The 23,259-nt window shown below is 44.7% G+C and overlaps 1 protein-coding gene across 1 annotated transcript in view; it reads right to left on the bottom strand.

Moving 5' to 3' along the window:
* Positions 1-23,259, bottom strand: part of LOC142075037 (AP-3 complex subunit beta-1-like) — a 265,469-nt gene that overhangs the window by 123,285 nt on the left and 118,925 nt on the right. Inside the window, 4 exon segments of the mRNA XM_075136034.1 lie at positions 655-829; positions 3,570-3,655; positions 3,657-3,727; positions 5,114-5,225. Of these exon segments, the coding sequence (XP_074992135.1) occupies positions 655-829; positions 3,570-3,655; positions 3,657-3,727; positions 5,114-5,225 (444 nt within the window).

Here is a 23,259-nt window from a genome sequence, read left to right on the forward strand (position 1 = left end):
CATTCGTCTTGTACTAAATCCAAAACACAGCACTAGGAAGAAATTTAACCCTATCCCAGCCGAAACCAGGACACTCTATAATGCTAGCTTGAGTAAAATGAACTTCTAACCTCTTTTTCTTCACTAAAGTAAGCAATTAAAACTTAATTCACACATGAATTGCTCTGTTGAACTCTTTTGCATCTTCACATTTCAGAATCCAATTTAAAAAAAAGACATTTGAAAGTTTGCTACTTTGTAAATGTTTTGAAGAAAACTAATATAATTTGAAGTAATGTAATCCTTCATAACCTTTATTCCTATCAGAGAACAATAGAAGTTGATTACTCATTAAGAATATTAATTCTACTAATCTATGTATACACCTAAAGTGTAGATGCATTAACTGCACTTTTTTCAATTTTAGCAGGATAATTTAAAACAAAGCTAGTGGTTCTACTAGAATATCCTCAAACCCTTAAGAAACAATGTACTAACATTTATTTCTTTGCTTTGCTTCCCGTCAGACCCAGGTCCTGTAGTAATATTTGCAGAACTTCTATTTTTTTTAGATATCCATAAAACCACTACCCATCTCCATTCCCCCAGAAAGAAACTCACATAGATCGTTAGATGCATCGTTTCATATTTTATAATTTTTTTTAAACATTTTACCTTACTAGAGGTAGCACTTCTAGATTTTCCAGACTCAGAGTCACTTTTAGAGACTGATTCTGACTTGGAGTCTGAAGATCTTTCTTCTGATGAAGTGGACTCTGTATCAGAGGAACTGGATGTGTTTCTCTTTTTGGAGATCCCCTTTGCTTTCTTTTTAATGTCTTCTGAATCACTGCATATTGAAAAAAATTAAGAGTCTTAAAACCACCAAAGAAATGTGCTTAGCAAGTATCCTGCATTAACATTTCAAAGTTTTATTAAATGAGTTTTAAGTCAATATTTCTTCATGATAATGGAAACTCGGCTAAGATGGTAGAAATATTAGCTTATTTAAGGGAAAACAAAATTGTTCTATCACATTACACAATACATCCTCACATATAGTCTAAAACAGGGAAACAGTCAAAAATGTGAACATATTAAATATTAAAAATATTGTTTGCATGCCTCAAGCTTGTGACATTTCAGAAAGAAGTGCAGACACCCTTTTATATAAAGAAACTTTCAGACTATTTTACCTATGATTAATAGAATCTTGATGGGTTATAATATGTTTTATGCAAAGTAATATTGCTTTTAAAAAAAATCAATGCATTGAATTTGTTCATTAATTCTTCTAAATCAAACCACCTAGAAAGACAACCTATAATACCTACAAACATTTTAACCCATTAAAGAGTTTATACAGAAGAGCTATTACATTCTGACACCTTTGGTCATATTGAGTACCTTACAGCTAATGGACTTCAGAGACACTATTCTTCACACAGTAAAGTTCTTTTTACCATGGCAATTTTGGATTATGTTGCTCTGTGCTAACAGCTACTGAATATTGTTAAAATCTGCCTTATTCACTTCTAATAATACTAGAACTACAAATGAGTAGATTACCCTTTTGTCTTGAGGGGAGTTACTACCTAGAAATATCACAGGAAATGAAAATTGCTTTCTAATGGTTATCATGGAGCAGATAAATTAGTATTGCATATAGAAAGAAAACCTTCCTTCTTGGATCTGCAGGCAACCAACTTATACTTCCAAATCACATGTTTCATACACCACCTGATTCAGTTTCCTCTCCAAGACAATAAATCAGATGATACTAAAGTGCTTGAAGGGTAACAAGGTCGTCAATAATTAAACAAAACCAAACCACTCAACTATTAAGAGTCCCTTTGGACTCAAATTAAGTTGTTATACATTTCTGCTTAGCTTTAGGAGCAGTATAAAAGAATATACTAAGCTGCATTACTGTTTCAGATGGCAATATTTTTAGAAGGGAAAAATACAGAGAAGGGGAATTGAAAAATATAATGTGACAGAAAGGAAAAACGTGAGGGGCAATGCCATCTTCTTCCCAAGAACTTCCCAGGACTGAATTGCCTAAATCAAATTCGATCAAAATTATTAAAAATCAATATTAAAATTTAAGCCATGCTAATAAAACCTACCTATGTAATTGAAGTTGAAATAAAACCCCAAAATTTTAATAGCCAAAAGCATTTTTTTTTGAAAGCAGTAAACTTGAAGCTTGCAAAGCTAAAAATGAAATGAGTACACTTTACAAAAACAGTTTAATGTAGCATATCTGATTGTTAAAATCATAGTGAAAAAATAGGAACTATCAAAATTAAGTTTCAATATGACAACATTTAAAAACTTGTTTGATGTCAATGAGCTAGACATAAAAATTTGCTAACATACACTGTTTAGTTTCTTCTTCATGACTTATAACACAGGTACTAACAAAATTATCTACATTTCCTTCATTGGCATTGAACAGGAGCTGTAGTTGCATCAACAAATAAGTTATTGTGAACCCATTATATAAATGAAGCAAGTTGTTTTTCAAAACACATAGCTTATCTTTAAAACTAGATTTGAAGATTAAAAATGTTACTTTATTGTATATCAGCCAGTTTTGATGGGTAACCGTTGTTTACCTTACTGCTTAAAATTTCAGATGTTATTCTAATGAAAATAATTTACTGGTAAGTAGCTTTTTAACTTTGCGATGATGAAAAGCCTGTATTAATTTAACCTACAGATTTCATTTGTTCTGAACAGGCAAAACAATATAAATCACTTTTCAAATCATTAAATCCTGACTTAAATTAATAAAGTCATAATTAGGGCATTATGCTGTGTTTGTTATGGAAGTGGCAAGGCGAGCTGCTTTAATTACTCTCTGTAATAAAAGGAGCAGAGTGCATACTGCACCCCAATCAGTGCTGTCAGCCATGACTGAGCAGAGCTGCAAACTCATCAAGTGAGATGGTAGCAGACCACAGAGTAAAGGGCGATCATGTCTGCAGAGGCCACTTGCTGACAGCAGTGGAAGAAACAGATTCATACAATCCAGGGTGTTAGCCTCAATTACTCAAAATTTTAATACTTTAATACATGATAATGCTGTTGATATTGGGCAATCTTAAAAAGCGCTAACACTTAAATATCTTATGACTGTTTCCCTTCACAGCCCTTGTCTCTAATATTTGGATCATAATCCTTCTAATATAACATTATTTAGAAAAATCAATTGTCTTAGTTGCATAATGGCAAAGTGTTGAAGGACTTAATTTTAGCTCTCAGCAAAACTGCTGCAAAAGGTAATTATTTCATACAACTGTTTGATCACTTATTCGGCCTCCCAAGGTTACATCAATTTTCAAAAAGCCACCCAAGTTTTTACTGAAGTCAGAAATTAATTCCAAACATAAGAGTAGTCTGATTAATGAAAATATGAACCCAATTCATACACTGAATATTACTGGCATACAATGAAACAGGAGACATCACTCCTTGACCAATACACCCCAAAAAAGCCTAATTAAAGGCTTAGCAGACTGTTTACAGGAAGAGTGCTTTAACAGCTAGTGTCACAAAAAAAATAAAGCCATACAAATGTATACCTTTCATCAGCAGCTCTAGATGTTTTCTTTGCAGTACTTTCTTTGCTGTCTGATTCACTGTCACTTGATTCTCCACTGGAAGAAAAAAATCCCGCTACTTTCATCACTGCTGCCTTCCTCCTTATCTTCCTTCTTGCTTTCACTGCCAGACTTGCTCTCTGAAATAAAAAACAACCCTTACAATTTTTTCTAAATATCTTACATAATTAGTATTTTAGAAATTCAAGTTTGTTTTAAATAAAACAATGTTTTAGTGTTTTAAGATCCAATTGCAAGCTTTAGCATTATTTACCCTGTGTCAAAAGCATGCAAGAAAATCACTTTCCCCTAAAGTTTACAAAATTTTGTTGGTTAAGGACCTGTTCTCTTCAGCCTACAGTATTGTACTTTATCAAATTAGAACTCCCAATAATAAATTAATTATATGTAGATTTTTCAAAATTACATAACCCTATCAGGAGTTGGAGATGACCTCAAATTCTCTAATCTATAGATTCACTTAACTGGAAGATTATCTTTTCAACCAATTGCTTAATTAGATAATCTATTTTTGAATAGCGATAGTGATGATGATTGAATCACTGATTTAAACAAATTATTCATCCTCTAATTAATCATATAGTTACAAAATATTCAAATATCTGAAGTGAATATATTCTTTTCTTGCTTCAGAGATCATTAATTTCAGTGATACAATTCTTAAGCACTTCTGCATATTTCCTCAGTTTAGGAATGAGAGGGAAGAAGCTCCAAATTAAGATTTGAAAGTGCCCCTCTTCCATTCAGCTAGATGTTGCTAATTCTTTTAAGTCTCTAATACTAAACATTTTCTGTGTCTAAAGTCTGGACCTGGGAGAATTATGTTCTTCAGTACATCTGAACTATATTAACATCTACTGAAATTACTGTCTTGGGGAACCGCCTATCTGGCATTAAGTGAGAGACTGGTCAAAAGAACCTTAGCTCACTTAACTTGATAGGCAGCTGTCAGTTATCTTCTCCATCATCACCCCCATTATAATAAATAGAAAATGTCATGTAGAACTTCAGAACAAAACTATAACACAATTTACTGAATAAACCCCATGAAATAGTACACAGTTAAACAAGTTTGGACATTTATCAACACAGCACATGTTATCAAAATAGTACTTCATCAACAACAAATTTAAGACTTACAGTTCCCAACAATCAAGAATATAGGCACTCTTCCCGCAAAAAGTTAGGTGTGTTTAGTTTTAACTGAAGTTACTAACTCTCACTACTCTTACTAGACTCCAAGCAGGATGAAAATAGCATGCCAGCTTTTTTAACTGTGAAACGAAGCAAAGTCTAACTCATTTAATGAACACACAAGCCATACCTGTACGATAAGCAGCTATTACACAGCTACAGTGAATGTAAACTTTTCCCCCGATTTCCTGATTTTATACATACCTCTGGCTTTTTTTGAATTTTTTTTCTGATTATTTTTCAGTAGTGGCCAGTTCTGAACATACAATTCTCTAGGGAGAGGAGATGCAAGTTGGTTTCCAAAAACCTACCTGTTGCAGTAGTACTGGCAGACTCATCTTCCTCCTCTTCTGATTCAGAGTAGAACTTTTCAGTAGGTTTCTCTTTCTTTGTCTTACCTAGAATTACAGTCCATTCCTTTGCCTGTAAATAAATTTCAACTTAAGTTTACTTTTACAACCAGCAATACAAAAATATACACACAACGCAGCAAAGAAAAACACCTGCAGTAGTAGTATTAGGCAGTTTCTAAATAAATTCTTTAAGCAAGTCAAGAGAAACTATTAAACTTCTCTTCTTTTTACACAATTAGGAGCACTAAAAGTTTTGTACATACCTATAAAAGGTGAGATATGTCTATCAGAGAGGCCAGAAAGAGATTTACGAAGGCAGATTAAAAGCATCAGTAACCATAAATAAATTTCTATGCCAAAAGAACCTGAAGTCTGAGAGATTTATCTCTAGATCCAGCTGAGTTTAGCCTACGACTGGAACGAAGGGTAAATATGGCTAGTTACCACCTTTATCATCCCAAGTTTTAAGGGGAAAACAGACACGGACCCAGTAGGCAGCAGAAGTTCCAGTAGCCACAGAGGAATTATATTTCACTTTCTTTGCAATTCTCTAAATAAAAGTAATTCTTACCACCAAGAGAACACCAGAACATGGGAATACCTTGGCCAGACTTTTTTTTCTTTTCATATCCCCCTATACTACTAGAGAAGCAGAAGAAAAACTCAGTCCAGGAAAGAAACAAATAGGCAGAAAACCATATCAACAGAGTGATACGGGTCTGCCTCAGTGACTGCTGTGATCTAGAATAAGACTAACTTTTGAAAGAGCTCTAACACTGACCTGTGATGGCGTACGGCTCTCGTGACACACTGGCCTCCTCTTAAACACCAAAAGATGCCAAAGTTTTGTAATGCTCCACCCAGCAATGGTATTTTAAAAAGCCAATATTCTTTTGGATATGAATGACATTTTGAGATTTAATAATGGATTGCTGTCGCGGTTTCGGCTGGGATAGGGTTAAATTTCTTCCTAGTGCTGTGTTTTGGATTTAGTATGAGGAGAATGTTGATAACACACTGATGTTTTCAGTTGTTGCTAAGTGCCCTCCTAGTCCAAGGACAGCTCCCATGCCTACTGACTGAGCTAGGTACACAAGATGGGAGGGAACATAATCAGGACAGCCAGCCCAGCTGGCCAATGGGGTATTCCATACCATGTGATGTCATGCTCAGTATATGAAGGGTAGGCGTGATCCAGGAAGTGCCGATCGCTGCTTGGTTATCGGTCAGCGTGGGTGGTGAGCAATTGCATTGTGCATCACTCATTTTGTATATTCTATCATTATTTATTATAATTATTTTCCATTTTCTGTTCTATTAAACTGTCTTTATCTCAACCCACGAGTTTTTCTCACTCTTACCCTTCCGATTCTCTCCCCGTCCCACTGGGGGGCGGGGGGAGTGAGTGAGCGGCTGCGTGGTATTTGGCTGCCTGCCAGATTAAACCACGACAGTCCTTTTTGGCGCCCAACGTGGGGCTCAAAGGGTTGAGATAACGATAGATCTGAACAAAGTGTGTTAAGGCAAAATTGTTATAAGCATCCATTATATTGATTGGTCACAATGTTGATGTATTGGCTGTCAAAGTTGTGGGGCTGGCTCTCAATGTTGGGTCATGTAATACCTTGCTTGCAGTATGTGTTCCCTTTTGTGCTGTTTATCATTATTCGGAACTCGGCCAAGATTATAATTTTGCTGCTGTTTTATGAGGTGATAAAATCATTGGTCATAAGTCTAATCTGGTATCTGTACTCACCACTGCCGTCATTTCTGTACCTTGGGAATCACCTCTTAGAAACTATTAGTAATTGCACTTTTTTCTCCTCGGAGAATGAATTTAAGGGGGAGACAGGATGGGACACTTTCTCCCACTTGTTCATCTTCCCTTCCATATTGTCAGAAACTCCTTTTTCTTCTATCCTCTTCACAAAGATGTCCACAATATTCCCTGAGAATTTTGAATATCCTTGGGATGTTCAAACAAGCATGTTCATATTGCTATGTCTCCTGAATGTGGTTCAGGCCTTGTTTAGGGTTAAACAATTATTCAGGAATACTGTCCAGAAATCAACCCTCAGGAACAAGAAAAGAGGGAGGGCGAACGGCAGTGCGTCGTCGGGGCGGGCGGAGCGGCGAGTCTCAGGGGCAGTGGGCAGCGGGAGATCAACCCCGGCAACAGACACGGTAGCTACTCAAAACCCCACGACAGCTACTGCGGCTACTTCAACCCCCACGACAACCCCTGTGGCTACTCAAACCCCGGCAAGAGTCACCGTAGCTTCTCCAACCCCTGCAACAGGCACTGCAGCTACCCAAACCCCAGCAACAAGCACTACAGCTGAACCAGAGGACCAACCCTTGCTGGTATCCGTTGCCCCTGTACAGAAGAGGAAATCTTGGAAGCGGAGATCAGGTCATTTAGAAAGGGATGATGAAAGAGCAGGGCCATCACGAGGAGAGGAGGAGGAAGAGGAAGAACTCATAAACGAGACGGAAACCACCCGATCCCTATCCCTGAGTGAGTTGTGAGATATGTGGATAGATTTCGGCCGTCGTCCAGGCGAGCATATTGTTACCTGGCTGCTCCGATGCTGGGATAATGGGGCCAGTAGCCTGGAATTAGAGGGGAAAGAAGCCAAACAGCTGGGATCCCTTTCTAGGGAAGGGGGCATTGACAAAGCAATTGGAAAAGGGACACAGGTCCTAGGCCTCTGGAGGCGACTGCTGTCAGGCGTGAAGGAAAGGTATCCCTTCAAGGAAGATGTTATATATCGCCTAGGCAAATGGACCACCATGGAGAGAGGTATCCAGTACCTGAGAGAACTAGGCGTGCTGGAGGTAGTTTATAGTGACCTGGACAACAACCAAACACCCAAAGATCCAGATGAAGACCAGTGCACGCGACCCATGTGGCAGAAATTTGTACGGAGCGCACCAGCATCGTATGCCAATTCGTTGGCAGTACTGTGCTGGAAAGAGGAAGAAGCACCAACGGTTGATGTTGTGGTTAGCAATCTCCGGAAATACGAAGAAAGTGTCTCCTAGTCCCTTGTCTCAGCTGTGGAGAAACTGTCCCGGGAGGTCCAGCAACTCGAAGACGATAGGTCCTATTCTCCACCTGTATGGACCAGTATCTCAGCCATTAAGAGTCAGCGTTCTTCTCCTCAAGAGAGAGGATATAGAAGGTACACACCACGGGGCACCCTGTGGTTTTACCTGCGTGACCACGGAGAGGACATGAGGCAGTGGGATGGGAAACCTACCTTGACCCTAGAGGCACATGTACGTGAGTTGCAAGTAAAAACAATCACACAAGGGGGTTCTCTCAGGAAAAATGCTGCTCCAGTTTTCAGGAAAACCCTGTCTCACGACGGTCCAGTTTCCAGTGAACAGTTCCCCAGACAGAGTAGAAGGGCTGATCTTACTTTGGATTGTAATGAAGGAATTCTTGACTCACGTTTGCAAGAAGTGAGAGATGGATACTATGACCAGAACTAGAGGGGCCCTGCCTCCGGCCAGGTGGAGGAAAGGGACAACCGGGTTTACTGGACTGTGTGGATTCGATGGCCTGGCACATCAGACCCACAGGAGTAGAAGGCTCTCGTAGACACTGGTGCACAGTGTACCCTGATGCCATCAAGCTATAAAGGGGCAGAACCCATCTGTATTTCTGGAGTGACAGGGGGATCCCAAGAGTTAACTGTATTGGAAGCAGAAGTGAGCCTAACCGGGAATGAGTGGCAGAAGCACCCCATTGTGACTGGCCCAGAGGCTCCGTGCATCCTTGGCATAGACTACCTCAGGAGAGGGTATTTCAAGGACCCAAAAGGGTACCGGTGGGCTTTTGGTATAGCTGCCCTGGAGACGGAGGAAATTAAACAGCTGTCCACCTTGCCCGGTCTCTCAGAGAACTCTTCTGTTGTGGGGTTGTTGAGGGTTGAAGAACAAAAAGTACCAATCGCTACCACAACAGTGCACCGGCGGCAATATCGCACCAACCGAGACTCCCTGATCCCTATCCACGAGCTGATTCGTCGACTGGAGAGCCAAGGAGTGATCAGCAAGACTTGCTCACCCTTCAACAGTCCCATATGGCCAGTGCGAAAGTCCAATGGAGAGTGGAGACTAACAGTAGACTACCGTGGCCTGAACGAAGTCACGCCACCACTGAGTGCTGCTGTTCCGGACATGCTGGAACTTCAATACGAACTGGAGTCAAAGGCAGCCAAGTGGTACGCCACAAATGATAGTGCTAATGCGTTCTTCTCAATCCCTTTGGCGGCAGAGTGCAGGCCACAGTTTGCTTTCACTTGGAGGGGCGTCCAGTACACCTGGAACCGACTGCCCCAGGGGTGGAAACACAGCCCTACCATTTGCCATGGACTGATCCAGACTGCACTGGAACAGGGTGAGGCTCCAGAACACCTGCAGTACATTGATGACATCATCGTGTGGGGCAACACAGCAGAAGAAGTTTTTGAGAAAGGGGAGAGAATAATTCAAATCCTTCTGAAGGGCGGCTTTGCTATAAAACAAAGGAAGGTCAAAGGACCTGCACAGGAGATCCAGTTGTTAGGAATAAAATGGCAAGATGGACGTCGTCAGATCCCAATGGATGTGATCAACAAAATAACAGCCATGTCCCCACCAACTAGCAAAAGGGAAACGCAAGCTTTCTTAGGCGTTGTGGGCTTCTGGAGAATGCATATTCCAGATTACAGCCTGATTGTAAGCCCCCTCTATCAAGTGACTTGGAAGAAGAACGATTTGAAATGGGGCCCTGAGCAACAACAAGCCTTTGAACAAATTAAACAGGAGATAGTTCAGGCAGTAGCCCTTGGGCCAGTCCGGGCAGGACAAGATGTAAAGAATGTGCTCTACACCGCAGCCGGGGAGAATGGTCCTACCTGGAGCCTCTGGCAGAAAGCACCAGGGGAGACTCGAGGTCGACCCTCAGGGTTCTGGAGTCGGGGATACAGAGGATCCGAGGCCCACTACACTCCAAGGGAGAAGGAGATATTGGCAGCATATGAAGGGGTTCAAGCTGCTTCGGAAGTGGTTGGTACTGAAGCACAGCTCCTCCTGGCACCCCGACTGCCGGTGCTGGGCTGGATGTTCACGGGGAGGGTCCCCTCTACACATCATGCAACCGATGCTACGTGGAGTAAGTGGGTCGCACTGATCACACAACGGGCCCGAATAGGAAACCCCAGTCGCCCAGGAATCTTGGAGGTGATCACGAACTGGCCAGAAGGCAAAGATTTCAGAATATCCCCAGAGGAGGAGATGATAAGTGCTGAAGAGGCCCCACTGTATAATAAACTGCCAGAAAATGAGAAGCAATATGCCCTGTTCACTGATGGGTCCTGTCGCCTTGTGGGAAAGCATCGGAGGTGGAAAGCTGCTCTATGGAGTCCTATAGGACAAGTTGCAGAAACTGCTGAAGGAGAAGGTGAATCGAGCCAGTTTGCAGAGGTGAAAGCCATCCAGCTGGCCTTGGACATTGCTGAACGAGAAAAATGGCCAGTACTTTATCTCTATACTGACTCATGGATGGTGGCAAATGCCCTGTGGGGGTGGTTGCAGCAGTGGAAGCAGAACAACTGGCAGCGCAGAGGTAAACCCATCTGGGCTGCCGCATTGTGGCAACATATTGCTGCCCGGGTAGAGAACCTGGCTTTAAAAGTACGTCACGTAGATGCTCACGTACCCAAGAGTCGGGCCACTGAAGAACACCAAAACAACCAGCAGGTGGACCAGGCTGCTAAGATTGAAGTGGCTCAGGTGGATCTGGACTGGCAACATGAGGGTGAATTATTTATAGCTCAGTGGGCCCATGACGCCCCAGGCCATCAAGGAAGAGATGCAACATATAGATGGGCTCGTGATCGAGGGGTGGACTTAACCATGGACGCTATTGCACAGGTTATCCACGAATGTGAAACATGCGCTGCAATCAAGCAAGCCAAGCGAGTAAAGCCTCTTTGGTATGGAGGACGATGGTTGAAATATAAATATGGGGAAGCCTGGCAGATTGATTATATCACACTTCCACAAACTCGCCACGGCAAGCGCTATGTGCTCACCATGGTGGAAGCAACCACCGGCTGGCTAGTAACATACCCTGTGCCCCATGCCACTGCCCGGAACACCATCCTGGGCCTTGAAAAGCAAGTCCTATGGCGACATGGCACCCCAGAAAGAATTGAGTCAGACAACGGGACTCATTTCCGAAACACCCTCATAGACACCTGGGCCAAAGAGCATGGCATTGAGTGGGTCTATCACATCCCCTACCATGCACCAGCCTCTGGGAAAATCGAACGATACAATGGACTGCTAAAGACAACACTGAGGGCAATGGGTGGTGGGACATTCAAGCATTGGGATACACATTTAGCAAAAGCCACCTGGTTAGTCAACACTAGGGGGTCTGTTAATCGAGCTGGCCCTGCCCAATCAAGACTCTTACGTACTGTAGATGGAGATAAAGTCCCTGTCGTGCACATAAGGAATATGCTGGGGAAGACAGTCTGGGGTTACTCCTGCCTCTGGCAAGGGATAACCTGTTCGTGGGATTGCTTTTGCTCAAGGGCCTGGGTGCACTTGGTGGGTAATGCGAAAGGATGGGGAAGTCCGGAGTGTACCTCAAGGGGATTTGATTTTGGGTGAAAATAGCCAATGAACTGAATTGTATGATGTCAGTTGTTTTATGATATTGTATATCATTATTTCTATGGTTACTGTCAATGGTATAGCAGTGAAAATCACCCAGATTAACGAAGAATGAACTAACTCCGATGAAACTGAGCAAAGTGCAACAATGATAGAACTGAACAAGTGCAGCAGTACCTGTCCTAGTTTCGGCAGGGATAGGGTTAAATTTCTTCCTAGTGCTGTGTTTTGGATTTAGTATGAGGAGAATGTTGATAACACACTGATGTTTTCAGTTGTTGCTAAGTGCCCTCCTAGTCCAAGGACAGCTCCCATGCCTACTGACTGAGCTAGGTACACAAGATGGGAGGGAACATAATCAGGACAGCCAGCCCAGCTGGCCAATGGGGTATTCCATACCATGTGACGTCATGCTCAGTATATGAACGGTAGGAGTGATCCAGGAAGTGCCGATCGCTACTTGGTTATCGGTCAGCGCGGGTGGTGAGCAATTGCATTGTGCATCACTCATTTTGTATATTCTATCATTATTTATTATCATTATTCTCCCTTTTCTGTTCTATTAAACTGTCTTTTTCTCAACCCACGAGTTTTTCTCACTCTTACCCTTCCGATTCTCTCCCCGTCCCACTGGGGGGGCGGGGGGAGTGAGTGAGCGGCTGCGTGGTATTTGGCTGCCTGCCAGGTTAAACCACGACAGTCCTTTTTGGCGCCCAACGTGGGGCTCGAAGGGTTGAGATAACGATAGATCTGACCAAAGTGTGTTAAGGCAAAATTGTTATAAGCATCCATTATATTGATTGGTCACAATGTTGATGTATTGGCTGTCAAAGTTGTGGGGCTGGCTCTCAATGTTGGGTCATGTAATACCTTGCTTGCAGTATATGTTCCCGTTTGTGCTGTTTAACATTATTCGGAACTGGGCCAAGATTATAATTTTGTTGCTGTTTTATGAGGTGATAAAATCATTGGTCGTAAGTCTAATCTGGTATCTGTATTCGGCACTGCCATCATTTCTGTACCTCGGGAACCACCTCTTAGAAATTATTGGTAATTGCACTTGCTTCTCCTCGGAGAATGAATTTAAGGGGGAGACGGGATGGGACACTCTCTCCCACTTGTTCATCTTCCCTTCCATATCGTCAGAAACTCCTTTTTCTTCTATCCTCTTCACAAAGATGTCCACAATATTCCCTGAGAATTTTGAATATCCTTGGGATGCTCAAACAAGCATGTTCATATTGCTACTATGTCTCCTGAATGTGGTTCAGGCCTTGTTTAGGGTTAAACAACTATTCAGGAATACTGTCCAGAGATCAACCCTCAGGAACAAGAAAAGAGGGAGGGCAAGCAGCGGTGCCTCATCGGGGCAGGCGGAGCGGCGAGTCTCGGGGGCGGCTACAGACACGGTGGCTACTCAAAACCCCACGACAGGCACTGCGGCTACTCCAACCCCCATGACAACCCCTGTGGCTACTCAAACCCTGGCAATAGTCACCGTAGCTTCTCCAACCCCTGCGACAAGCACTGCAGCCACTCAAGCTCCGGCAACAGGCACTACAGTTACTCCAACCCCCATGACAAGCACTGCAGCTACCCAAACCCCAGCAACAGGCTCTACAGCTGAACCAGAGGACCAACCCTTGCTGGTATCCGTTGCCCCTGTACAGAAGAGGAAATCTTGGAAGCGGAGGTCAGGTCGTTTAGAAAGGGATGATGAAAGAGCAGGGCCATCACGAGGAGAGGAGGAGGAAGAGGAAGAACTCATAAACGAGACGGAAACCACCCAATCCCTATCCCTGAGTGAGCTGCGAGATATGCGGAAAGATTTCAGCCGTCGTCTAGGCGAGCATATTGTTACCTGGCTGCTCCGATGCTGGGATAATGGGGCCAGTAGCCTGGAATTAGAGGGGAAGGAGGCCAAACAGCTGGGATCCCTTGCTAGGGAAGCGGGTATTGACAAAGCAATCGGAAAAGGGACACAGGTCCTCAGCCTCTGGAGGCGACTGCTGTCAGGCGTAAAGGAAAGGTATCCCTTCAAGGAAGATGTTATATATCGCCTAGGCAAATGGACCACCATGGAGAGAGGTATCCAGTACCTGAGAGAACTAGGTGTGCTAGAGGTGGTTTATAGTGACCTGGATGACCCCCGAACACCCAAAGATCCAGATGACGTCCAGTGCACCCGAACCATGTGGCGGAAGTTGGTACGGAGCGCACCAGCATCGTACGCCAGTTCGTTGGCAGTACTGTGCTGGAAAGAGGAAGAAGCACCAACGGTGGATGACGTGGTTAACAGACTTCGGGATTTCGAAGAAACTATCTCCTCCTCCCTTGTCTCGGCTATAGAGAAACTATCCTGAGAGGTCCAGCAACTCAAAGAGGATAGGTCCTATTCTCCACCTGTACGGACCAGTATCTCAGCCATTAGGAGTCAGCGTTTTTCTCCTCAAGAGAGAGGATATCGAAAGTACACACCACGGGGCACCCTGTGGTTTTACCTGCGTGACCACGGAGAGGACATGAGGCAGTGGGATGGAAAACCTACCTTGACCCTAGAGGCACGTGTACGTGAGTTGCAAGTAAAAACAATCACACAAGGGGGTTCTCTCAGGAAAAATGCTGCTCCAGTTTTCAGGAAAACCCTGTCTCACGACGGTCCAGTTTCCAGTGAACAGTTCCCCAGACAGAGTAGAAGGGCTGATCTTACTTTGGACTGTAATGAAGGAATTCTTGACTCACGTTTGCAAGAAGTGAGAAGCGGATACTATGACCAGAACTAGAGGGGCCCTGCCTCCGGCCAGGTGGAGGAAAGGGACAACCGGGTTTACTGGACTGTGTGGATTCGATGGCCTGGCACATCAGAGCCACAGGAGTATAAGGGTCTCGTAGACACTGGTGCACAGTGCACCCTAATGCCATCAAGCTATAAAGGGGCAGAACCCATTTGTATTTCTGGAGTGACAGGGGGTCCCAAGACTTAACTGTGTTGGAGGCTGAAGTGAGCCTAACCGGGAACGAGTGGCAGAAGCACCCCATTGTGACTGGCCCAGAGGCTCCGTGCATCCTTGGCATAGACTACCTCAGGAGAGGGTATTTCAAGGACCCAAAAGGGTACCGGTGGGCTTTTGGTATAGCTGCCCTGGAGACGGAGGAAATTAAACAGCTGTCCACCTTGCCCGGTCTCTCAGAGAACTCTTCTGTTGTGGGGTTGCTGAGGGTTGAAGAACAACAGGTACCAATCGCTACCACAACAGTGCATCGGCGACAATACCGCACCAACCGAGATTCCCTGATCCCCATCCATGAGTTGATTCGTCGATTGGAGTGCCAAGGAGTGATCAGCAAGACTCGCTCACCCTTCAACAGTCCCATATGGCCAGTGCGAAAGTCCAATGGAGAGTGGAGACTAACAGTAGACTACCGTGGCCTGAACGAAGTCACGCCGCCACTGAGTGCTGCCGTGCCGGACATGCTACAACTTCAATACGAACTGGAGTCAAAGGCAGCCAAGTGGTACGCCACCATTGACATTGCTAATGCCTTCTTCTCCATCCCTTTGGTGGCAGAGTGCAGGCCACAGTTTGCTTTCACTTGGAGGGGCGTCCAGTACACCTGGAACCGACTGCCCCAGGGGTGGAAACACAGCCCTACCATTTGCCATGGACTGATCCACACCGCACTGGAACAGGGTGAGGCTCCAGAACACCTGCAGTATATTGATGACATCATCGTGTGGGGCAGCACAGCAGAAGAAGTTTTTGAGAAAGGGGAGAGAATAATTCAAATCCTTCTGAAATCTGGTTTTGCCATAAAACAAAGTAAGGTCAAGGGACCTGCACAGGAGATCCAGTTTTTAGGAATAAAATGGCAAGACGGACGTCGTCAGATCCCAATGGATGTGATCAACAAAATAACAGCCATGTCCCCACCAACTAGCAAAAAGGAAACGCAAGCTTTCTTAGGCGTTGTGGGCTTTTGGAGAATGCATATTCCAGATTACAGCCTGATTGTAAGCCCTCTTTATCAAGTGACCAGGAAGAAGAACGACTTCAGATGGGGCCCTGAGCAACGACAAGCCTTTGAACAAATTAAACAGGAGATTAAGCAGTAGCCCTTGGGCCAGTCCGGGCAGGACAAGATGTGAAGAATGTGCTCTACACCGCAGCCGGGGAGAATGGCCCTACCTGGAGCCTCTGGCAGAAAGCACCAGGGGAGACTCGAGGTCGACCCCTGCGGTTCTGGAGTCGGGGATACAGAGGATCGGAGGCCCGCTACACTCCAACTGAGAAGGAGATATTGGCAGCATATGAAGGGATTCGAGCTGCTTCGGAAGTGGTTGGTACTGACGCACAGCTCCTCCTGGAACCCCGACTGCCGGTGCTGGGCTGGATGTTCAAAGGGAGGGTCCCCTCTACACATCATGCAACCGATGCTACGTGGAGTAAGTGGGTCGCACTGATCACACAACGGGCCCGAATAGGAAACCCCAGTCGCCCAGGAATCTTGGAGGTGATCACGAACTGGCCAGAGGGCAAAGATTTTGGAATATCCCCAGAGGAGGAGGTGACACGTGCTGAAGAAGCCCCACTGTATAATAAACTACCAGAAAACGAGAAGCAATATGCCCTGTTCACTGATGGGTCCTGTCGCCTTGTGGGAAAGCATCGGAGGTGGAAAGCTGCTGTATGGAGTCCTATACGCCAAGTTGAAGAAACTGCTGAAGGAGAAGGTGAATCGAGCCAGTTTGCAGAGGTAAAAGCCATCCAGCTGGCCTTGGACATTGCTGAACGAGAAAAATGGCCAGTACTTTATCTCTATACTGACTCATGGATGGTGGCAAATGCCCTGTGGGGGTGGTTGCAGCAGTGGAAGCAGAACAACTGGCAGCGCAGAGGTAAACCCATCTGGGCTGCCGCACTGGGGCAAGATATTGCTGCCCGAGTAGAGAACCTGGTTGTAAAAGTACGTCACGTAGATGCTCACGTACCCAAGAGTCGGGCTACTGAAGAACATCAAAACAACCAGCAGGTGGATCAGGCTGCTAAGATTGAAGTGGCTCAGGTGGATCTGGACTGGCAACATAAGGGTGAACTATTTATAGCTCGGTGGGCCCATGATGCCTCAGGCCATCAAGGAAGAGATGCAACATACAGATGGGCTCGTGATCGAGGGGTGGACTTAACCATGGACGCTATTGCACAGGTTATCCATGAATGTGAAACGTGCGCTGCAATCAAACAAGCCAAGCGAGTAAAGCCTCTTTGGTATGGGGGACGATGGCTGAAATACAAGTATGGGGAGGCCTGGCAGATTGATTATATCACACTTCCACAAACCCGCCACGGCAAGCGCTATGTGCTCACCATGGTGGAAGCAACCACCGGCTGGCTAGAAACATACCCTGTGCCCCATGCCACCACCAGGAACACCATCCTGGGCCTTGAAAAGCAAGTCCTATGGCGACATGGCACCCCAGAAAGAATTGAGTCAGACAACGGGACTCATTTCCGAAACACCCTCATAGACACCTGGGCCAAAGAGCACGGCATTGAGTGGGTCTATCACATCCCCTACCATGCACCAGCCTCTGGGAAAATCGAACGATACAACGGGCTGCTAAAGACAACACTGAGGGCAATGGGCGGTGGGACATTCAAGCATTGGGATACACATTTAGCAAAAGCCACCTGGTTAGTCAACACTAGGGGGTCTGTTAATCGAGCTGGCCCTGCCCAATCAAGACTTTTACGTACTGTAGAGGGGGATAAAGTCCCTGTCGTGCACATAAGAAATATGCTGGGGAAGACAGTCTGGGTTACTCCTGCCTCTGGCAAGGGAAAACCCATCCGTGGGATTGCTTTTGCTCAAGGACCTGGGTGCACTTGGTGGGTAAGGCGAAAGGATGGGGAAATCCGGTGTGTACCTCAAGGGGATTTGATTTTGGGTGAAAATAGCCAATGAACTGAATTGTATGATGTCAGTTGTTTTATGATATTGTATATCATTATTTCTATGGTTACTGTCAATGGTATAGCAGTGAAAATCACCCAGATTAATGAAGAATGAACTAACTCCGATGAAACCGAGCAAAGTGCAACGATGATAGAACTGGACGAGTGCAGCAGTACCGAAATGAGAACTCGCTTCAGGATGCAACAGCCCAACACCACACACCATCTTTCTGGCCCTGAAAGACTGTTATGACAGATGGAGCCCAAAGTTGTGGACTAAAAGAACTCAATGGACATTTATATATATTTATGTATATATATATGTATGTATATGTATTATATGTATATATGTATGTATATGTATTGTATATATATATATATAAAAAGATAGTGGTGATTAATTGAAAGGTATCGAAAAATGTGAGACCTAAGCATAACGTAAATGGTATGGAATAAGGGGTGGATACTGTCCCGGTTTCGGCTGGGATAGGGTTAAATTTCTTCCTAGTGCTGTGTTTTGGATTTAGTATGAGGAGAATGTTGATAACACACTGATGTTTTCAGTTGTTGCTAAGTGCCCTCCTAGTCCAAGGACAGCTCCCATGTCTACTGACTGAGCTAGGTACACAAGATGGGAGGGAGCATAATCAGGACAGCCAGCCCAGCTGGCCAATGGGGTATTCCATACCATGTGACGTCATGCTCAGTATATGAACGGTAGGCGTGATCCAGGAAGTGCCGATCGCTACTTGGTTATCGGTCAGCGCGGGTGGTGAGCAATTGCATTGTGCATCACTCATTTTGTATATTCTATCATTATTTATTATCATTATTCTCCCTTTTCTGTTCTATTAAACTGTCTTTTTCTCAACCCACGAGTTTTTCTCACTCTTACCCTTCCGATTCTCTCCCTGTCCCACTGGGGGGGTGGGGGGAGTGAGTGAGCGGCTGCGTGGTATTTGGCTGCCTGCCAGGTTAAACCACGACAGTCCCGAAATGAGAACTGGCTTCAGGATGCAACAGTCCAACACCACACACCATCTCTCCCTCCCTGAAAGACTGTTATGACAGATGGAGCCCAAAGTCGTGGACTAAATGAACTCAATGGACATTTTGGAGGGATAGTCCATAGACTAAGGGAATGATATCTGTGTGTGCATATATATATATGTATATATAAAAAAAGATAGTGGTGATTAATTGAAATATATCAAAAAATGTGAGACCTAAGCATAACGTAAACGGTATAGAATAAGGGGTGGATACTGTCCTGGTTTCGGCTGAGATAGGGTTAAATTTCTTCCTAGTGCTGTGTTTTGGATTTAGTATGAGGAGAATGTTGATAACACACTGATGTTTTCAGTTGTTGCTAAGTGCCCTCCTAGTCCAAGGACAGCTCCCATGCCTACTGACTGAGCTAGGTGCACAAGATGGGAGGGAACATAATCAGGACAGCCAGCCCAGCTGGCTAAAGGGGTATTCCATACCATGTGACGTCATGCTCAGTATATGAATGGTAGGCGTGTTCCAGGAAGTACCGATCGCTGCTTGGTTATCGGTCAGCGTGGGTGGTGAGCAATTGCATTGTGCATCACTCATTTTGTATATTCTATCATTATTTATTATCATTATTTTCCCTTTTCTGTTCTATTAAACTGTCTTTATCTCAACCCACGAGTTTTTCTCACTTTTACCCTTCCGATTCTCTCCCCGTCCCACTGGGGTTGCGGGGGGAGTGAGTGAGCGGCTGCATGGTATTTGCCTGTCTGCCAGATTAAACCACGACAATTGCAGTTTAACAACTCAGCTCCACTCATATATGTTGTGTAGGCACATGCAGTATTAGAGGAACCACGAAATTAATGACAATGATACACTCTCCAAAGAAAATATTTGCAGAAAACCGCTGGGAAAGGATTTTCATGTTTTTTTTGAGGTTTAAATGGTTGGAGGGAGATGTTTTCTGTTATGTTGTACATGGATGTTCCTCCATTTGATCAATTTCCTTCAATACTTTTTCATTTTATGGACAAAGGTGCCTCCACACATGTGGATAAGAATTGTGGAGTTGGGAGTTTCGGCCAAGATAAGACAGGAATTCGGCCTGTGCGCTGAGAACTAGCAGACGCACACATACGCCTGAGATAAGACCTGAACACCCGGCTTAGTTGTCTCCTCTGTAAGGAAACTGAAAACATCAAGAGAATTGTGTAACTGGTTAACCGTGAGAATAAGCGGAACTGAGAGCAGCCGTGTGGATCATTGCCAAAAGGAAGAGAGACTGTTTTTCTTAGTTAATAAGGGATACGAATCGGGTGATGATTGGGGGAGGTAGCGGGACCTCCCCCGTTATGGTAAAGGATATATTCTCCTGTATTGTAACAATAAATCATTCTGCGCATGCTTATGTGAGAGTCCGTGCAATCATACACCACAAATGGCGCCCAATGTGGGGCACGATTGAGAAAAAAAAAGACAACGACCTGAAGAAAGAAGGTCTTGAAGAAAGGAAATAGAAATATCCGGTGGTGTACCCCTGTTGAGCTGGACGGAGGATAAACGGAGGATCAACATATCGAGCTCGATTCATTACCGGTCGCAGGACGATTCAGGTGAGCAGCCGTGGGGAAGTTATACGAACTTTATACATTAGTCATGGGGCAGTCGGCATCTCATTCACAGAAGCTTCAACTTGAAATATTTCAACGTATTTTAAAGGAACAAGGTTTTAAGGTCGCTCCAATACAATTGGTGAGACTCCTTGCGTGGGTCCGGGATCACTGCCCTTGGTTCCCTTCTGTAGGAACGGCTGGGTGTTATGATTTAAAGCAATGGCAAAAAGTGGGTGAGGAATTACAGACTAAACAGATTTTGCAACTACAAGTTCCAGAGGGAATATTGATTACCTGGCGAGTCGTGTATATGGCTCTGCAAAAGTTACGCCCTGCCAAACAGGTGTTGCAAAATGTGACTGATCCAGCAATACGGGGGGGTGAATCAAAAGATGGGGGAGATTCGTTTGAACTGTTGGCTCCTGATGAAACTGTAATGCCTCAGGCGGAGCCCCCGCCTCTGAAGGATGATTCGGAGCCAGATGATCCCTTTGACACGGGCTCGATAGACCCCGAACGAGAGCCTGATTTATACCCTCCGCTCTCACCAGTTAAAGCAATGGCTGCATCCGCGCCAACGGCGGATGAAATTTTACAGCAACAGAGACAAAAGACACTTTCTCCGTTGTCCGTCATGAAACCACCACCATTTGCGCCTTCCCCCCCCCCCGAGGAGATCCACTGCGGGGATCCGTGCACCCCCCCCACATATCAGCCTTTAGGTATGGTAGCGCCAAGGCTGTCCTTTGATGACTGTCGTACAGAGGCATTAAAAAAGGGGGATATAACGCTTCTCCAGGCAATGCCTGTAATTTATCGACCTGGCAGAGCGCCAGAGTATGCTCATTTACCATATGAGGTGATTAAGGAGGTGCGCAAATCGATAAAGGAGTACGGGTTACAGGCTTCATTTACTATAAACTTATTGCAAGCAATAGGGGAATCGTATACGATGACTCCTTTAGATTGGAAATCAATACTACGTCTTGTTTTGTCAGCGGTGCAGTATTCTGTGTGGTTTTTTGAGTATCGTGAACTTGTTATTGCGAAGGTAATGGACAATTTGGACAATTTGCAACTACCCTATGGGCGAGATGAAATGTTAGGTGAAGGGAATTGGGTGTCACCTGCTGCACAAGCCGCCTTGCCCCGTGAACTGCTTACACAGGCGGCTGATTTGGCTATGAAAGCATTAAGGCGAGTGCCGGATTCTGGCAAGCCGGAATCATCATTTGCTACGATCCAGCAAGGGGCGCAAGAACCCTATGTGCAATTTTTAGATCAATTACAAACCGCTATACAACGTCAAATAGAGTCTCCTGAAGCCGCCGAGTTGTTGTTTTTTCAGCTTGCAATTGAGAATGCTAATTCTGATTGTAGAAAAGCTATAGACCCCGTTCGGAATCAGGCAAAGACTTTAAATTATTTGATCAGAGCTTGTCAAAATGTGGGGTCAGAACAGTTTAAAGCGGAGATATTAGCAGCGGCGTTGGCTCAACAACTAACGGTGGCTCGAGCGGCGACTAAGTGTTTTGTATGTGGCCAGGAAGGTCATATTAAAAAAGATTGCCCCAGAGCAAGACGAGGAACAAAGGGCCAAATTAAAGGTCCCCCTCAGCTGTGTCCTCGTTGTCAGAAGGGATATCACTGGGGTAACCAATGTCGATCCAAATTTGATAAGGATGGTAACCTGCTCCCAGGACTGATGCAGGGAAACGGGAGGAGGGGTGCGAGGTCCGGCGCCCCTAGAACCTTCAACAGGACCCCGATTTCAGGGCCGGTGGCTCAAGCCTCAACCTGGGTGGTGAATTCGCACGAAGTAAATGTGAACAATTGCCAACCGTCCATGCCCTTAAGCCAGCTACGTTCGGAAGCGCCAGGTTGGATCTGGCCACCAGCCAATCAACAGCAATACGAGATCAATCTGTTAACATACTCCCCACTGGAGTGTATGGTCCTTTACCAGCAGGGTTTTGTGCCTTATTGATAGGACGTTCCTCAACCTCCAAGGCAGGACTTTTTGTTCTTCCTGGGGTGATTGATACTGATTATACTGGGGAAATTAAAATTATGGCTTGGACTCCTACTCCTCCGTGTACTGTTCCCGCGGGGGAGCGCATTGCTCAGCTAATTTTGTTACCTAATGTTCAAAGGGAGAAGGGAGATCCTATATTAGGCCAGCAGAGGGGGTCAGCAGGATTTGGAAGCACAGGTTTGCCTCGAATATTCTGGACTCGAAAGATAACTACGGGTCAGCCTATGTTGATGTGTAAAGTAAACGGCCGTGCTTTTACTGACTGGTGGATACAGGGGCGGATGTCTCGATAATTCAGAGATCTGAATGGCCCTCTGATTGGCCATTAGTACAAGTTTTTGCTGCTGTTACCGAGTTGGTGGTACCCAAATACCATGGCAGAGCTTGCATTCTTTACTGGTGGAAGGTCCGGAAAATAAACGTGCTATGCTGAAACCCTATGTTTTAAATGTCCCATGTACCTTATGGGGACGTGATCTGTTGCAACAATGGAATGTAACACGACACATTTTTAATGAAGGCCACTGAAGTACAGCCGCGCCTGAAACTGACTTGGCTTACAGACAAGCCAGTGTGGGTTGATCAGTGGCCTTTGAAAGGTGAGCGGCTAGAAAAAGCTTGGGAATTAGTACAGGAGCAATTACAATTAGGACACATAGTGCCATCCACCAGTCCTTGGAACACGCCTATTTTTGTCATACCTAAAAAATCAGGGAAATGGAGATTGTTACAGGATTTGCGAGCTATTAATGCCGTTATGGTATCCATGGGGGCCTTGCAGCCCGGGACCCCAAATCCTACCATGATCCCTGATGATTGGCATTTAAA

This window comes from Calonectris borealis, chromosome W (genome assembly GCF_964195595.1).
Source record: "Calonectris borealis chromosome W, bCalBor7.hap1.2, whole genome shotgun sequence".
Lineage (NCBI taxonomy): Eukaryota > Metazoa > Chordata > Aves > Procellariiformes > Procellariidae > Calonectris > Calonectris borealis.